Source organism: Salmo trutta, chromosome 20 (genome assembly GCF_901001165.1).
Source record: "Salmo trutta chromosome 20, fSalTru1.1, whole genome shotgun sequence".
NCBI classification, from domain to species: Eukaryota; Metazoa; Chordata; class Actinopteri; order Salmoniformes; family Salmonidae; genus Salmo; species Salmo trutta.
The window spans coordinates 33,507,916-33,523,883 of NC_042976.1; the positions used below are offsets into that span (position 1 = coordinate 33,507,916).

The 15,968-nt window shown below is 40.9% G+C and overlaps 1 protein-coding gene across 5 annotated transcripts in view; it reads left to right on the top strand.

The window, feature by feature from the left end:
• The window catches only part of kdm6a (lysine (K)-specific demethylase 6A), a 112,272-nt gene that overhangs the window by 65,370 nt on the left and 30,934 nt on the right, over window positions 1–15,968 (top strand). For all 5 annotated transcript variants that reach the window (XM_029703004.1, XM_029703005.1, XM_029703002.1 and 2 more), the window contains one exon: window positions 14,887–14,980. In XM_029703004.1, coding sequence (XP_029558864.1) covers window positions 14,887–14,980 — 94 coding nt within the window. The remainder of the gene's footprint in view (window positions 1–14,886; window positions 14,981–15,968) is intronic.

Here is a 15,968-nt window from a genome sequence, read left to right on the forward strand (position 1 = left end):
ACAAGAAAAGCCACACAGTCATTTTCCTAGCAAGGAGAGGCGTCACAGAAACAAGAAATACAGCTAAAATTAAGCACTAACCTTTGACGATCTTCATCAGATGACACTCATAGGACATCATGTTACACAATACATGTATGTTTTGTTCGATCAAGTTCATATTTATATCCAAAAACAGCATTTTACATTGGCGCGTGATGTTCAGAAAATGTTTGCCTCCCAAAACTGCTGGTGAATGTGCACATTAATTTACAGAAGTACTCATCATAAACGTTGACAAAATATATAACAATTATTTAAAGAATTATAGATACACTACTTTTTAATGCAACCACTGTCAGATTTCAAAATAACTTTACAGAGAAAGCACATTGTTCAATATTCTGAGTACAGTGCTCAGCCATCAATGCAAGCTATACAGCTACCTGCCAAGTCATGGCATCAACAAAACTCAAAATTAGTGTTATAAATCTTTCCTTACCTTTGCTGATCCTAGGCGGAATGCACTCGCAGGACTCGCACTTCCACAAAAAATGTTAATTTGTTCGATAAAGTCCATCATTTATGTTCAAATACCGTTTTGTTGGCGCGTCCAGACTACTATTCCAAAGGCATGATGCGGGAGCGCAAATCAATAGACGAAAAGCTCAAAAGTTCCATTACTGTTTGTAGAAACATGTCAAACGATGTTTACAATCAATCCTTAGGGTGTTTTTAACATAAATAATTGATAATATTCCAACTGGACAATAGCGTATTCATTACAGAAGAAAAATAAAAAATGATAGCCATGCGTGAAACGCGCATGAAGTAACTACATGACCTCAGACAGTCCACTGCTTGAACCGGCTGTTATTCCCTCAAAATTCACCATAGAAGCCTCAAACAACTTTCTAAAGACTGTTGACATCTAGTGGAAGCCTTAGGAAGTGCAAAATGACCCCTAAATCACTGTAGTTTGGAAAGGGAATTAATAAAAAAAAAAGTTTAATTTGGGTACGTTTTTCATCTGGCCGTGAAAATACTGCCCCCCACCCAAGAGAGTTTAACAGGTTGCGCTGTAATATTGTTTTTTCAAAAAAACGGTACGTGTCTGCTCAGCTAACAACGGCTAAATTATTTATGATGGCAGCCATGTTTATTTGTGTTTGACAAGCGCAAACTCCATAATCCCAGAATGGCATTCACTTTAAGACACACATAAACAAATATGGCTGTGCCTATTGCCCAAATAAGATCATCTTAGTTTGGCCACTTTTCAGCATATTACAAATCTTCAATGTGCTTGATAGTGTATAGAAGAACCGGAGCACATGACTTGACAAAACACAAAGCAAATAAAATTGTATCATCTAGTTTACTGCCTAGCCGAGCCGTAGTGCAAAAGCTAAACGGGGTTGCCAGATTTGGTTGAGACGTGTTAGGGGGGTTTGTAGTCAGTAATATTTGAAGTTTACACATGTAACCACATTTTGGAAGGAGATAAGATATCGGTCCACCCATGTAACATTCACCCTGTAGATGATGCCAAAGCATTAACCTAGATAATCCTGTCTAGCGCCATAGTTTATAATAACCCATTATCTACAACCTTGCCTCACTCTTGCCACGGTCTCTGCACACAATATAGCTGATTGAACACACACACACACACACCATTCAATCTGATCATCTGCACAAACTACCTTACTTTGTTGCTTACATGACTTGATCCACCCTATTCTCACTCTCCTACACCTCGATCATGCTAAAACCTATCCATGCCATAATACATAATAATGGATGATTGCGAAATATCTTCCTCGCTTGGCGACGAGGCATCCATCTGTAGACTACATGTCCAGTGGTGATAATACGTTGACATGATGATATATTTGTAGGCACCGCCTAGGTTTTCCAGGGAAGAATAAATGAAATTATTTAAAAAAAAATGTAACAAAGTAATTGGATGCCAGCATTTCCCTTAGCCATGGTCGGCACGTGATATATGCTCATACCCCGCTCTCTTTGTTTGTTCGCCACCATTGTATCAAAGACACCGGACTTAGTATCTCCGGTTTCCCGCCCTGTCTCACACGTGTAGCTCCTCAGACAGGCTAATACCAGAGCCTCTTTCAGATGATAATGACGTAATAATTATTATCAATAATACTATACATACTTTCTGCTACTACTATAGGCAGAAACGATAAGAGATTTAGTGGTTAAAAAATAACATTCAAATAAAACTCCATATTGACAAAGCGAAACAGGTTTTTAGAATTATTTTTGCAAATGTATTAAAAATAAAAAACATACCTTTTTATTTACATAAGTATTCAGACCCTTTGCTATGAGACTTGAAATTGAGCTCAGGCGCATCCTGTTTCCATTGATCATCCTTGAGATGTTTCTACAACTTGATTGGAGTCCACCTGTGGTAAATTCAATTGATTGGACATGATTTGGAAAGGCACACACCTGCCTATATATGGTCCCACAGTTGACAGTGCATGTCAGAGCAAAAACCAAGCCATTAGGTCGAAGGAATTGTCCTTAGAGCTCCGAGACAGGATTGTGTCGAGGCACAGATCTGGGGAAGGGTACCAAAAAATGTCTGCAGCATTGAAGGTCCCCAAGAACACAGTGGCCTCCTTCATTCTTAAATGGAAAAACCTGGCAACAATCCCTACAGTGAAGCATGGTGGTGGCAGCATCATGCTGTGGGGATGTTTCAGCGACAGGGACTCCGAGACTAATCAGGATCGAGGGAAAGATGAACGGAGCAAAGTACAGAGAGATCCTTGATGAAAACCTGCTCCAGAGCGCTCAGGACCTCAGACTGGGGAAAGGTTCAGCTTCCAACAGGACAATGACCCTAAGCACACAAGCCAAGACAATGCAGGTGTTGCTTCGGAACAAGTCTCTGAATGTCCTCAAGCGGCCCAGCCAGAGCCCGGACTTGAACCTGATCGAACATCTCTGGAGAGACCTGAAAATAGCTTTTTCAGCGATGCTCCCCATCCATCCTGACCGAGCTTGAGAGGGTCTGCAGGGAAGAATAGGAGAAACTCCCCAAATACAGGTGTGCCAAGCTTTGTAGCGTCATACCCAAGAAGACTCTAGGCTGTAATCTCTGCCAAAGGTGCTTCAACAAAGTACTGAGTGAAGGGACTGAATACTTATGTAAATGTGTTATTTCAGTTTATTGTATTTCTTATTTGCAAAAATGAAGAAAAAAAAATGAAACAATCATAATTATGTTGCTTTGTCATTATGGGGTAGTGTAAGGCTGTAATGTAACAAAATGTAGAAAAAGTCAAAGGGTTTGAATACTTTCCGTATGCACTGTATATCATGTTTTTGTCCCCCCATTTTTTATGTGAAATCCTCACCACCCACTGATTAACTTTTCATATAGCAGATACAAATATTTTGATCTAGTAATATGTATATTTATCTGTATAAATTAGCTATGACATACATATACAATTCATGTAACACAGCTTTGGATTTCAACCCCGTCTCAAAGGTGAATGATTTTGACCGTTTGTAAATTTACGTAGGAGAGCTGTTCTCTTCTCTCATTCCAACCAATGCGGCTTACAAACAATATTGATGTCCTTGTTATGAAATTACAGCTTTTTAATTATGCCTGTTCATGTAAAAATGACCAAATGCACTGACTGTTTTTAGAACAGAACTACCAAAAACATTTTGTACAGTCCTGGCATTCGAAATCCCCAATTAGAAGTTAATATGCAATCAGCAAGATTTGAATTGTCCACTCCAGTAGCCAACACAGCACACTGGTAAAACACAATTTTCTACAAAGCATTTAGTAACAATGAACCAACAAATGCCATTGTTTGTCCCTCAATTAATAAAGACTGATTTGATTTTGCAAAAGCCATTTTACAAACATCTGAATGCTAAAGGTGTAGTGCAGAAGTGGGACACACTCTTCTTGCAGTTTCACCTGTTGGGAGGCGCTATATGTCATATGGGTTTCAAAGTGCAAGGACTGTCTGATGCGCACCGTCCATGTTTAACCGAGAAGCCTCCGCCTGGGACCTCATTCATGAATTATGCTATGGTGGGTTTATACTTTATAGTTTACAATTGCAGTTTCACATTAGTACATATTGCTTTATTTGAACTAACGATAGCTAGCTACCAAGTGGCTGGACCAGTTTTCTCAAAAGTGAACGATATGTAACGTCAGGTTTTGCTTGTGAGCCAGTCAACAATGCCGACAGTCTACTTAACTTACCTGAATGAAATACACTGCTCAAAAAAATAAAGGGAACACTAAAATAACACATCCTAGATCTGAATGAATGAAATAATCTTATTAAATACTTTTTTCTTTACGTAGTTGAATGTGCTGACAACAAAATCACACAAAAATAATCAATGGAAATCCAATTTATCAACCCATGGAGGTCTGGATTTGGAGTCACACTCAAAATTAAAGTGGAAAACCACACTACAGGCTGATCCAACTTTGATGTAATGTCCTTAAAACAAGTCAAAATGAGGCTCAGTAGTGTGTGTGACCTCTACAATGCCTGGGCATGCTCCTGATGAGGTGGCAGATGGTCTCCTGAGGGATCTCCTCCCAGACCTGGACAAAAGCATCCGCCAACTCCTGGACAGTCTGTGGTGCAACGTGGCGTTGGTGGATGGAGCGAGACATGATGTCCCAGATGTGCTCAATTGGATTCAGGTCTGGGGAACGGGCGGGCCAGTCCATAGCATCAATGCCTTCCTCTTGCAGGAACTGCTGACACACTCCAGCCACATGAGGTCTAGCATTGTCTTGCATTAGGAGGAACCCAGGGCCAACCGCACCAGCATATGGTCTCACAAGGGGTCTGAGGATCTCATCTCGGTACCTAATGGCAGTCAGGCTACCTCTGGCGAGCATATGGAGGGCTGTGCGGCCCCCCAAAGAAATGCCACCCCACACCATGACTGACCCACCGCCAAACCGGTCATGCTGGAGGATGTTGCAGGCAGCAGAACATTCTCCACGGCGTCTCCAGACTCTCACGTCTGTCACATGTGCTCAGTGTGAACCTGCTTTCATCTGTGAAGAGCACAGGGCGCCAGTGGCGAATTTGCCAATCTTGGTGTTCTCTGGCAAATGCCAAACGTCCTGCACGGTGTTGGGCTGTAAGCACAACCCCCACCTGTGGACGTCGGGCCCTCATACCACCCTCATGGAGTCTGTTTCTGACCGTTTGAGCAGACACATGCACATTTGTGGCCTGCTGGAGGTCATTTTGCAGGGCTCTGGCAGTGCTCCTCTTGCACAAAGGCGGAGGTAGCGGTCTTGCTGCTGGGTTGTTTCCCTCCTACGGCCTCCTCCACGTCTCCTGATGTACTGGCCTGTCTCCTGGTAGCGCCTCCATGCTCTGGACACTACGCTGACAGACACAGCAAACCTTCTTGCCACAGCTCGCATTGATGTGCCATCCTGGATGAGCTGCACTACCTGAGCCACTTGTGTGGGTTGTAGACTCCGTCTCATGCTACCACTAGAGTGAAAGCACCGCCAGCATTCAAAAGTGACCAAAACATCAGCCAGGAAGCATAGGAACTGAGAAGTGGTCTGTGGTCACCACCTGCAGAACCACTACTTTATTGGGGGTGTCTTGCTAATTGCCTATAATTTCCACCTTTTGTCTATTCCATTTGCACAACAGCATGTGAAATTTATTGTCAATCAGTGTTGCTTCCTAAGTGGACAGTTTGATTTCACAAAAGTGTGATTGACTTGGAGTTACATTGAGTTGTTTAAGTGTTCCCTTTATTTTTTTGAGCAGTGTATATGAAACTGGGGCGAAATACGAGGCCAACTTTACCATATTAACTGGGAAGCATAGTTACACACCCAGTGTCATTACTTTGCGTGAGTGATATCTCAACTTTAAACAATGTGAAATTCTAATTCAAAATCATTTGTTTAGCCTCTTCTATTCTGTGGCTACATGAAATAGCAAACATAACGTGAATTCAGTGATTTACATTTGTTTACTTCATCTTTGTTCCCTGATGAAATGGTAACATCCATTACTGTAGATAGTGTCGTCACGATACCAGAATTTTGACTTCGATACCAGGTTTAGTACCACATTACTCTATCATGATACTCGATATCAAAATGATACCATGGAAAAAAGAAGGCATATTCGCCAGTCACAGAATGGCACTTGATCCAGACAGATTTTTTATTTTTATTTTATTTTTTTACATCCAATATTTTTCAGATGCTGCTATGTATGCATTAATGAATCAATTATGCAATTTAATTACAGAAATTAACATAATTTTGAATAGTAAATCTCTATTGATTGACTGGGTAAATCGAGATGTAGCCTTATCCACATTACAGTTTAATGCATATTCAATAGGACTGTGTACATGCATTTAGTTATTGAGCTTGTTTTAGCTGATTTCATGGGGCTACATATGACAAACAATCAGTTTCCCTTCCATTTGGGACTTATTTTGTACTGTTCAACAACATTTACATTTAAGTCATTTAGCAGACGCTCTTATCCAGAGCGACTTACAAAAACAACATTTGCAAAGAAGTAGCTTTTTTTTCCTTCTTTTTTTATGTGCGGCGTATGTTATTCACGAGGCAGTCAGTTTGCTGAGGAAATAAATCATCTTTGGGAGAGACGTGAGAGAGAGACCAAATGAATAGTTTTCGGTGGCAATCAGCATATTTTGCATTATGGTTTGCATATTATAACAAATAAAATACTAGGGTAGGGAATTGATGTTAGCTTAAGCTTTCAGCTAGAAAGGAAAGTTAGCCTACAATGCTGGAAGCTACCGGTATCATCTTCTATTGTAAAGTGTTCTTTTTTGTTGCAAACAATAACTAACAGTTTCGACATTTGTACATGCTTTGTCGCATTATTCAAGTGTGTTAACTTATGTGCAGCATGACTGCAGCCCAAGACTCCCAGTGCAGGCTAGCAGTGAGTAAAGGCGTCCGCATGCTTCCCAGCCGAAACAGTTCGGTAGAGTTCGTGCATATCTTATGACGACATTTTGTGACGTTTTTGTTCGTTTTGAACTTTGAGGGTTTTTTCAGCTGTTCGGGCATACAGTTATTTTTCTAGAGGCAAGCTGAATTCTACGCCCCTTCGTCGGTGATTGGTCAACAGTAGGGATTCTTCAATAAAGTCTGTGTTGTCATTCAACGAGAGACAACTAGTTTTCATGCAATTTCTTTTTTAATACTGCACCAAACATATTAGTTAGATGTAAAATTTTGTGACTAAGATCTCTTTGGCAACAAAGCCCAAATTAATGACAGATTTCATGAGTTATCTTAGATGAATTATTACTATTTTGGGGCTACGGCGTCTCAAAATGGACAAACGGTATTATTGCCGCTTTTTTTCTTGTTTTAAAAGTGAAGGTCTTTTAAGGGAGTTTGCGAGCACACATGTTCGGCTAGGCGCCAGACAAACTGAAGCATGCTGACACCTTAAGGTGATCAGGCATAGTGTGCTCTATAATAAGGGGTCGGCTCACTGGCGGACCGGACATCCTCACAGCCCCCTCAAGGGGTGGGGGGTACGAGCTCTGGAGGTAGTAAATCATTTTCACAGTAACCCTGTAAAAGTAATTTATTCATAAACATTTTTAAATTCCATATGTACTAGAAAGCTAAGTGTTTGTTTCTTGGGATTCAGGAATGTGACTGCCCCAGGCCTTGAAAAATAAATAATTAAACTGATAGAAATTATAAGGGGGATATCAGCGAACAAATGCTATGGTCAAGGTTACGATGGCGCCAGTGCAATGAGTGGAGCTTACTCAGGTGTTCAAAAGCTCATATCAGACCTAGAGCCTAATGCTTCCTATGTAGTTCTTTATGAGTTTTAGTTTAGAAAACGATCACTCCACAGAAGCGATAGTTATAGGGATGGAAAAAACAGCTTGATTGCCATAGCAACATCAAGGAAACTGGGCAGAAGGGAGGAGTGCTTCAAATACAGCAGTACTGCAACATCTGTATATTGAGCCTCATTCTCCTTAATTGCTGGCCTCAACACATTAAGAAAAGAGATTAACTGTATAGGAAGCTCTGGGGACAGGTCGTCTTGATACTGGACAACCAATAAGATGCAGATGCAAACGGATGATCATATTTAGCGGACAGTTCTTGATTGCTTGAACCAAAAAGCGATTTGCGATTTTTGTTCATACTGGTGAACCGGCGTTTGAGTTGTGTGGTTGCAATATCAACAGTCCCTTATCTCTGGTGTATCTTGGCATGCATCATTCAAGACAAAGGTTAAAATGTGTGCAGCGCAATGGACGTATAATGCACAATGTCTCAGGAAAGACTGTCTGGGTTGGCAATACTCAGTATAATAAACAGTCGGGTCTGCAACCTGGACCTAGAGGCTGTGGTGAAAACATTTGCACACAAAAAAAAGAGGTCTTTAGGAGACCCGGGGAGTCTGGAGTTAAATTAAATGAAACCTTTTTTCCCACATTGTTAGGCTATTTGATGTGTAATGTTTCTAAGTTTATAAATAGCGCCTACATCGCAGCTCAATTCTAAATTTGGGTGGTATTGAGATTTTCATATCGTCATACCTTCTCTCATCCCGGGATTTATGGTATTACAGGTGTAGTACTCAAGGGGCGCCAGAAAATGAAGAAAAAAATCCCAATTGGGTTTCTATTACCAGAATGCTAACCAAATGAGCAAAAGTAATAGCGTATTTCCATGGAGGCTGCTAGCTAAATATGCTAACGAGCCCAAACGTAAATTTAAAATTGCAAAAACATGCAATTCAGCTCACATATATAGGTAGGAGCTACTGAATGTCATTTTTGGTGAGAGACATTGTGCAAATGAACAAAGTTTTGACGCATGCTTGTCTGAATGAAGAACAGTACTGGCTCTGGAGCAGCATGTGTACAGGCTGTGTCTGTGTGGAGTCTGAAGGAGAACGGGGGAAGGAGCAGACAGGCCAAGAACAGAGAGGAGACAAAACTCAAGGAAATCAAAAGATAGCAGTGGCAGCTGTACAGAGAACTCATCCAAAGCGCGTCGACTTCTCAAACACGGCAGAAAGGTAACACAATATGATGCTGCGTCACATTATTATTAATTCATCCACTTTGATAATGCAACCCCTAAGTTTAACCTGCTAGTTAACGCAGAAGTCTGTGTTTTTTACGCAGGAAAAAAATAACGCATAAGGTAACGTTTTGTAAACGCAGATCTAAAATGCTTCTGACAGTGCTCTGACTGAAGTGTAGCTACTTTTCTACAGTACTTATCTAGGTGTAGCCAGCCTACTTTTCTCAAAATGTAGAGCCCTGTATGAGTAAAAACCTTAGTGAACAAGCAATCATAATGTTTCAATTTGTTTTTTTACCGATGCATGATCGGCAATCTAACATTTGAATAGGGGTTTAGGCTGAGTTGCAAAGCTTGGTGACAGTTGTGATATTTCAGATGTTTTTATGTGTGACTTGGTTGGTCATTGAAGTTTCCAGCTGTACCCCGATAATCCCTGGCCTAAATGGATGTGGACATTGTGACCACGCTCCAGTCTAGCTACATTTTTCCTTGTTATTATTATGAAACATGAGCAGCATCTGATGCAGCTTCATATAAAATGTAATCTCCTTGGTGTCCGCATCATATAAATTACAGCAGAGGTGATGTAGCATGTACACAGCCATCCCTGTTTTTTTTTTTATCACATATGTAATACATACATAATACATTTAAAATCAGTTTTTCACAATTCCTGACATTTAATCCTAGTAAAAATTCCCTGTATTAGGTCAGTTAGGATCACCACTTTATTTTAAGAATGTGAAATGTCAGAATAATAGTGGAGAGAATGATTTATTTCAGCTTTTATTTGTTTCATCACATTCCCAGTGGGTCCGAAGTTTACATACACTCAATTAGTATTTGGTATCATTGTCTTTAAATTGTTTAACTTGGGTCAAATGTTTCGGGTAGCCTTCCACAAGCTTCCCACAATAAGTTGGGTGAATTTTAGCCCATTCTTCCTGACAGAGCTGGTGTAACTGAGTCAGGTTTGTAGGCCTCCTTAATCGCCCATGCTTTTTCAGTTCTGTCCACAAATCTTCTATTGGATTGAGGTCAGGATTTTGTGATGGCCAATCCAATACCTTGACTTTGTTGTCCTTAACTTCTTGGGGCTATGTGGGACGTTAGCGTGCCACCCGTGGCGCACCCTATCAACAGCAGGTGCATTTCAAGAGCGGCAAATTTGAAACCAAATAAATGTCAAAATTCAAATTTCTCAAACATACAACTAACTTACAGCCTTTGAAAGATAAACATCTTCTTAATCTAACCACGTTTACCGATTTCAAAAATGTTTTACGGGGAAAGCATAAAGTTAGGTTATGTTAGGAGAGTACATTGACAATAGCTGTGTGTAGTGTATTGTCGATTCAAAGACAGGCGTCACCAAAACCATAAAATCAGCTAAAATTATGCACTAACCTTTTACAATCTCCATCAGATGACACTCCTAGGACATTATGTTAGACAATGCATGCATTTTTAGTTCTATCAAGTTCATATTTATATCTAAAAACAGCGTTTTACTATGGCGTTGATGTTCAGGAAATCGTTTCCCTCCAATACCGGCAGTCAAGTCATGACAACAAAATAATTAATTAATATTAGAAAACATTGGTAAAATATTATATTGTCATTCAAAGAATTATAGATTTACATCTCTTGAACGCAATGGACTTGCCAGATTTAAAATTAACCTTACTGGGAAATCACACTTTGCAATAATCTGAGCACTGCGCCAGAAAAATACGCATTGCGATACAGACTAACCGCCATGTTGGAGAGATCTAAAATCGAAAATACTATGTAAATAATCCAATACCTTTGATTCTCTTCATCAGATGTCACTTCCAAAGAATCCCAGGTCCATAACGAATGTAGTTTTGTTCAAAAAAGCTCATCATTTATGTCCAAAAACCTCCGTGTTGTAGCACATGATCTAAGCCAGCCGGACTTCACTTCACTTCAAGAACGGAAAAAATATATTTTCGTTCGTTCAAACATGTCAAACGTTGTATCGCATAAATCATTAGGGCCTTTTTTAACCAGAACATGAATAAAATTCAAGGCGGACCATTGGGTTCTCTTTTAAAACGTTTCGGAATGAGAGTACCCACCATCAAATCGCGCGCCAGGTGTCTAATGGTCCATCGCCGTTCTAACGCTCTTCTTCAGTCAGATCTCACTGTAGAAGACTCAAAACACTTTGTAAAGGCTGGGGACATCTTGTGGAAGCAATAGGAAGTGCCAAAATATTCCTCCTTCCCTTTGTTTTTCAATGGTATAGGCTTAAAGTCAATTCAACACATCAGGTATCCACTTCCTGTCAGAATCTGTCTCAGGGTTTTGCCTGCCAAATGAGTTCTGTTATACTCACAGACACCATTCAAACAGTTTTTGAAACTTTAGGGTGTTTTCTATCCAAACCTGAACAATAATATGCATATTCTAGCTTCTGAGTTGGTGTAATAGGCAGTTAAAAATGGGCACATATTTTTTCAAAAATTCTCAATACTGCCCCCTATACCCTAACAGGTTAAGCCATTCTGCCACAACTTTGGAAGTATGCCCTTTATTTTGTGAAGTGCACCAGTCCCTCCTGCAGCAAAGCACCCCCACAACATGATGCTGCCACCCCCGTACTTCACGGTTGGGATGGTGTTCTTTGACTTGCAAGCCTCCCCCTTTTTCCTCCAAACATAACGATGGTCATTATGGCCAAACGGTTCTATTTTTGTTTCACCAGACCAGAGGATATTTCTCCAAAAAGTACGATCTTTGTCCCCATGTGCAGTTGCAAACCGTAGTCTGGCTTTTTTATGGCGGTTTTGGAGCAGTGGCTTCTTCCTTGCTGAGCAGCCTTTCAGGTTATGTCGATATAGGACTTGTTTTACTGTGGATATAGATACTTTTGTACCTGTTTCCTCCAGCATCTTCTGGGATTGATTGGCACTTTTCGCACCAAAGTAAGTTCATCTCTAGGAGACAGAACGCGTCACCTTCCTGGCGGTATGATGGCTGTGTGGTCCTATGGTGTTTATACTATATTTTTTACAGATGAACATGGTACCTTCGGGCGTTTGGAAATTGCTCCTAATGATGAACCAAATTTGTGGAGGTCTCCAATTTCTTTTCTGGGGTCTTGGCTGTTTTCTTTTGATTTTCCCATGACTTCAAGCAAAGAGGCACGGAGTTTGAAGGTAGGCCTTGAAATACATCCACAGGTACACCTCCAATTGACTGAAATTATGTTAATTAGCCTGTCAGAAGCTTCTAAAGCCTTGACATAATTTTCTGGAATTTTCCAAGCTGTTTAAAGGCACAGTCATCTTGGTGTATGTAAACTTCTGACCCACTGGAATTGTGATACAGTGAAATAATCTGTAAACAATTGTTGGAAAAATTACTTGTGTCATGCACAAAGTAGATGTCCTAACCGACTTGCCAAAACTATTGTTTGTTAACAAGAAATTTGTGGAGTGGTTGAAAAACGAGTTTTAATGACTCCAACCTAAGTGTATGTAAACTTCCGACTTCAACTGTATCAAGGGCAAAGCCTCTTTTTGTGCCATTGTCGCTGGAGATATTGATCCTCTGGGTTAAGAAATGTTTTCCAATCAGAACTATTGAAAGGCTACTAGAGATGAAACGGTATGAAAATTTCATATCACGATTATAGTATTCAAAATTATCACCTTTATCAGTATTATCGCGGTATTGTTAAAATGTGCTGGAAATGTTCAAAAAGTACTGATACACACACTGAAATCATTTCACCAAGTTTTATATTGAAATCCAACAAACAAATAAAATTAGCAGCACCGTGCACTTTTTGTGTGCATAAACATTAAAATAATAACATTAAAGATGGCACCATGTGGCCATGAGAGGTAAACGTTTCCCTAGTGCAGGTTTAAATGAACACAACCTTAAGTAAGCAAATAAAAAAAAAACTAAGAATATTAGCAGCACTCACTTTCATCAGCCTCAGAAAGCCAGCTCTCTCAACAATTTGAAATGGCATCATGTCCTTTGCAATGTAATATGAAAGGGCTGCACTGAGGTCTTGAGCATTTTTTGATGTGGGTGCCTAAGCAGCCTGCCTTTTTTAAATGCTTGCTTGAGTGTCTGTCACAACTGTAGATGAGGGACCAGTAGCGTCACTGGGTTTGCCTGCTGCACGCTCACTCTGTAAGTAAGGGAATAGCAAATGTATTATTATTATTGGTGTTTTATTATTCACTTAGACTGTGTGTGTATCTTCTGTGTTGCGTTTGAGTATATTCAATGACCCCATGCACAATTTACATAAATACAAATGAGTCTTTAGGAAGACAGTGATAGTATTTGCAATGAGCCCAACAATTGACATAAATACAGGAGTCTTGTATAGGAGTCTATAGTGTTTCTCCTGTTGGAACACTTTTGCAACCAAGTCGACATCTGCCGGATTTTAAAGGAACAGAATATGTTGGTTGGGTGACTAAACTACATAACGTGTTATCGTGTGCAATGGGTGAATAGAGTCTGCAGACACATGACCCATATAGCAGCAGTGTAGTGTTTTTACAAGAGTAGGTAACACTGAAAGCTTCAGTTTACATTATTGACAAGCTATTAGCAAGTTAGACAGACAAACCATGACATTTTCCGCCATTTCGAAGTTCCCACATCATGCATTGAGCTAAAAGTTAACTTACCTTGCATTCACTATAAAGTGGTGAGTGGGTGGTGGTCACGAAGATGAGTCAAGAGATGAAGTGTTGCCCCCTTTCGCAGCGATAATATTTTTTGCATGTTCTGCAGACAGGGTGACCATCTTCGATTAAGTTTCCCTCAGCACTCTGGTAAAACCCAAAATACGACCACACTTCAGATTTGGTCCTCTTAGAAGGCTGAAAAATCTCCCGAGCGCTGTCACTGCCTTCCGCCATGTTTTCAAACAAAACAAAACCCACGTTGCGTGCTGCGCCTGCGTCAGACTGTTGCTAACTTTGGTTGATGCTGGACAGTATTTACCATGAGCTTTTCAAACCCGTGGTAATAAAACACGGTTTTAATGATATTTATCATTTGTAACAGTAATACTAATCGTCGGGAATTTTACCGTGGTTTATCGTGAAACCGGTAACGGTTTCATCCCTAAAGGGTACACATTATCTCTCGTGTTGAGGTGGTAATGGTTGGTGGATTAGATCCTGGTGCTGGGTGTATTGCCCTATAGTGACTTTGTTTACCCTGACATGGGTTTTATGGTGGCCAGACAGGAAGAGCCCAGGGCCAGACTGCTTTATGGGCGTGCACGTGTGTCGAGGGCTTTCGAGGCTGCAGACATGAAGGCAGGTCGCTCTAGTGATGGAGTAAAAGAAGATAAGAACAGAGACCTCCAGACTACACACACACACAACTTGATCAGACTCGAGGTCAATTAGAAAAATAAACACGTCTCTGTCCAGTGTGGCTTCTCAGGTTTCCCCAGATAAAAACTGCACTGAAGGTGGGAAGATTAACGCATACACACACACCACTTAAAACCTGTCCGACGTGTTAAGTCTGGCCTGTCCTGTCCCAGACTGACCCTCCCCCTGCCGTGTGTGTGGTCAGTCTGAAAGGCCTCACATTGTTGGTTTGGTCTGAGGAGGTGTCCAGACTTCTTTGTGTCCGACCAGTGAGACCATAAAACATACTGACCCTTCTTTCTGGCTAAATCAACCCTTCTATCGCTCTCTCTCTCTCTCTCTCTTCCCCCACCCCTGTCTCTATCACTCTCTTTCCCCCTTGTCATTCTGCAGAAGAAATTCAGAGCAGCAAAAGAAGCGTATGAGAGTTTACTACAGACAGAGAATCTTCCTGCACAGGTGAAGGCTACTACACTGCAACAACTGGGTAAGTCCTTCAGTCTCTCTCATATATACTACTATGTCAAAGACTGTCATTTGTTGAAAGAAAATGCATTACTTGTTGACATCATGTCATTTTCGTAACAACCTTTTCATTTTCTTTGGATCTTGTTCAATATGTTGAAAAATGTATCCTAGTTTGTTTTTGGAAGGTTTCGATATGAAAGTGCTGTCTTTTACGTTTTTATAGTCAAAAGGGAAAGTGCAACACTCATCTTTTTCAAGCTATAGAAATTGGTTGCTAGAATTTTGTAGAGCAGTGTCTATAGGTGGTGTGTTTGATATATTTAGTTGTCAGTTACTGGCCACATTTGTGCCCCTTCAAAATAGTCTAGGTTAAATACCGTGTAAAATGCATTGCTAAAGATATAGTACTTTGTATTTGTTGTTGATGGTACTAATATGAACCAGGTGTATAAGGTTGATAACACAGGGTTGCATCATGCGTTGTGTTCTGGGATATGTTGTGCACGGTATTCCCAGCTGGACAGTTTTCCCAGATCTCCACTTCTTCTCTGCTCCCTTTCCTGTTTTCCCAAGTTTCTCCCAATCCTCCAGTGTCCGATGCAACAGCTCATCATGGAGGTGTTAGTTTGTGTACCCCAACCCCCACGCTACACACAACCACACACAACCACAGACACACACCGCCCCAATGTCGTCCTCTCCAAACACACAGCTCTTGTCTTTTTTCTTGCCATCCTCCTTGGTTAAGAATGTTTCCTTGGTCGTAAAGCCATTCTCTCTTTCTGCCCTGACGGCCATTCTCTCTTTCTGCCCTGACGGCGGCTCTGCCAGGGTTGTCATGGTGACCTCCCAGCAAGGCTCGCCACAGGTGTTGAGAGGAGAGAGTGGGAAGTGTGTATGTCTGTGTGTATGCCCGTCCTTAGGGAAGTATGTGTATGCCCGTCCTTAGGGAAGTGTGTGTGTGTGTGTGTGTGTGTGTGGAGAGAGGGGAGGGAACCCCGGGGGAC